This window comes from Elephantulus edwardii, unplaced genomic scaffold (genome assembly GCF_000299155.1).
Source record: "Elephantulus edwardii isolate Elephantulus edwardi_28Jun2011 unplaced genomic scaffold, EleEdw1.0 scaffold00298, whole genome shotgun sequence".
Taxonomy (NCBI): domain Eukaryota; kingdom Metazoa; phylum Chordata; class Mammalia; order Macroscelidea; family Macroscelididae; genus Elephantulus; species Elephantulus edwardii.
The window spans coordinates 2,408,630-2,410,728 of NW_006400048.1; the positions used below are offsets into that span (position 1 = coordinate 2,408,630).

At 35.6% G+C, this 2,099-nt stretch overlaps 1 protein-coding gene across 1 annotated transcript in view; it reads left to right on the plus strand.

Moving 5' to 3' along the window:
• Positions 1-2,099, plus strand: part of AGTPBP1 (ATP/GTP binding protein 1) — a 273,980-nt gene that overhangs the window by 214,191 nt on the left and 57,690 nt on the right. The window contains exon 22 of the mRNA XM_006900869.1: positions 172-303. Within this exon, the coding sequence (XP_006900931.1) occupies positions 172-303 (132 nt within the window). The remainder of the gene's footprint in view (positions 1-171; positions 304-2,099) is intronic.

Here is a 2,099-nt window from a genome sequence, read left to right on the forward strand (position 1 = left end):
GCAGTCCTTGACCCTCTGCAGCAGGTGCTTCAGGTCCTCTTCAGTTTCAGCAAGCAGGGTTGTGTCATCCGCATAACGCAGATTGTTGATAAATGATATTAGCTAGCTTTACTTAATAAAATATGAATTTTGAAATATTTTATTTTTAAAAAGTATCATTGCATTTTCAAGGTTTATTGTGATTACCACGGCCATTCTAGAAAGAAAAATGTATTTATGTATGGCTGCAGCATCAAAGAGACAGTATGGCATACAAGTGATAACGCGACTTCATGTGATGTGGTAGAAGATATGGGTTATAGGGTAAGTATTACAGACTGTTCATAACAAACACATTTAACACTACAGAAAATCATTTACCTATATATAAGCTACCCCAATTCAATAAATATGTCTGTTTTGTTCTTTTTGCTGAAGACTCTTTTATCATTTTCTCACAAAGCGTTTACTTCTTTCATTTAAATTTTTATTCTGTTTGAAATTTATTTGTGTATGAGTTGTGACAGTCCAATTCTATTTTCCCTTTGGACTACATCTTGTATATTGTTAAATTGTGCATCCATTTTCTGCCAATAATATAACATCTCTGTTATGTATGATGCTCTGGTGGCACAGTCTGTAGGGAGTTGTACAGCTCACTCATAGGCAATACCTCTGTGGTGGTTTGCATCTACTAGCAACTCTGTGGGGAAAAGGTGGCTAGTTTCTTTCTATGCCATTGACAACTTCGGAAACCTGCTGGAGAGTCAGGTACGAGTCAATTCCAACTCAATGGTACTGACTTTGACTATTATATATCATGTTTATATATATGTGTGTGTGTGTGTGTGTGTGTGTGTGTGTATGTATATATGTGTATATATCTCTGTGTGCGTGTGTGAATGATATGTTTGGGACTCTTTGTTGTTCATTATTCATTGTTTTTTCTCTGCAAACCTTGTAGGTTTATAATAAGTATTGATACCTATTAGGAAAATTTTTCCCATCTTAAAAAATTATCTTGATTATTTTTTATTGTAATTCTTTTATATTTTAAAAGCACTTGGTGGATTTGTAGTGAATGTTAATTAAATTCAAGAGAATTATTATTATAAAAATGTTATATAGTATTATTATCTGTGTTTATTACTGTGTCTATTCATTTTAGTCTTAATATTTCTCAAAAGCTTAAGCATTTTTTAATATAGGTCTGGTATTTTTGTTAAATTTATTCTTAACAGTGAATGTTGTTGCAGTTGGAAATAAGAGTTTTTCTTACCATATGTCTGCCTCTTCCTCCCTAAAGTGATTGTTGCTGATATACAGAAGAGATTGTTGATGGTATTCCTTTGTTTAGGAATAGAGTTGTTGCGGGTTTTTTTTTTTTAAGCTTACCAGGAACATATGGAAGGTAAAAAGCAGGGAGTACAAAGAAAGGAAACAGATCAGTTCCTACAGAATGTCACCTTAAGTGACAGTACCAGAATCCAGGTTTTCTGGGACAGCTAGGTACAGCAACCACTGGGCTTTATGTTGCGGGTTTTGAGTTGTTGTTTTTTAATGTTTTCAGATTATTCTAGAAAGGATTATATATGAAAACAGCATCAGTTTTATCAATAGTAACACAGGAAGATAAAATTTAATAGAGAAATGTGTTCATAATTTTCACCTAAATTTCCAAACTATAATACTTTACCAATCCAAACTATCAATTAAGTATGAAGATAGTCAAAGGATACTCTCATGACTTTGAAAGTCTCACAAAATTTATCTTCCACTTAGGCTCTCTAGGTGCTTCTAGAAATACACTTCACCAAAGAGAAGAATGACTATTAAAAAGGGAATTTGTTGTTGTTGTTAGGTGCCGTCGAGTCGTTTGCGACTCTTACCGACACTATGCACAACAGCCTTAAACCCTGCTCTATCCTGCGCCAACCACATTGCCTCTGACACACCCATCCCGATTACCCCAGTCACCGAATCAATCCATTTCATAGAGGGTCTTCCCCTCCTGCACTGTCGCTCCACCCTCCCAAGCATGATGTCCCTCTCCAAGGACCCGTCCCTCCTGGCAACATGTCCAAAGTATGTCAGACGAAGCCCCAGAATCCTTGCCTCCA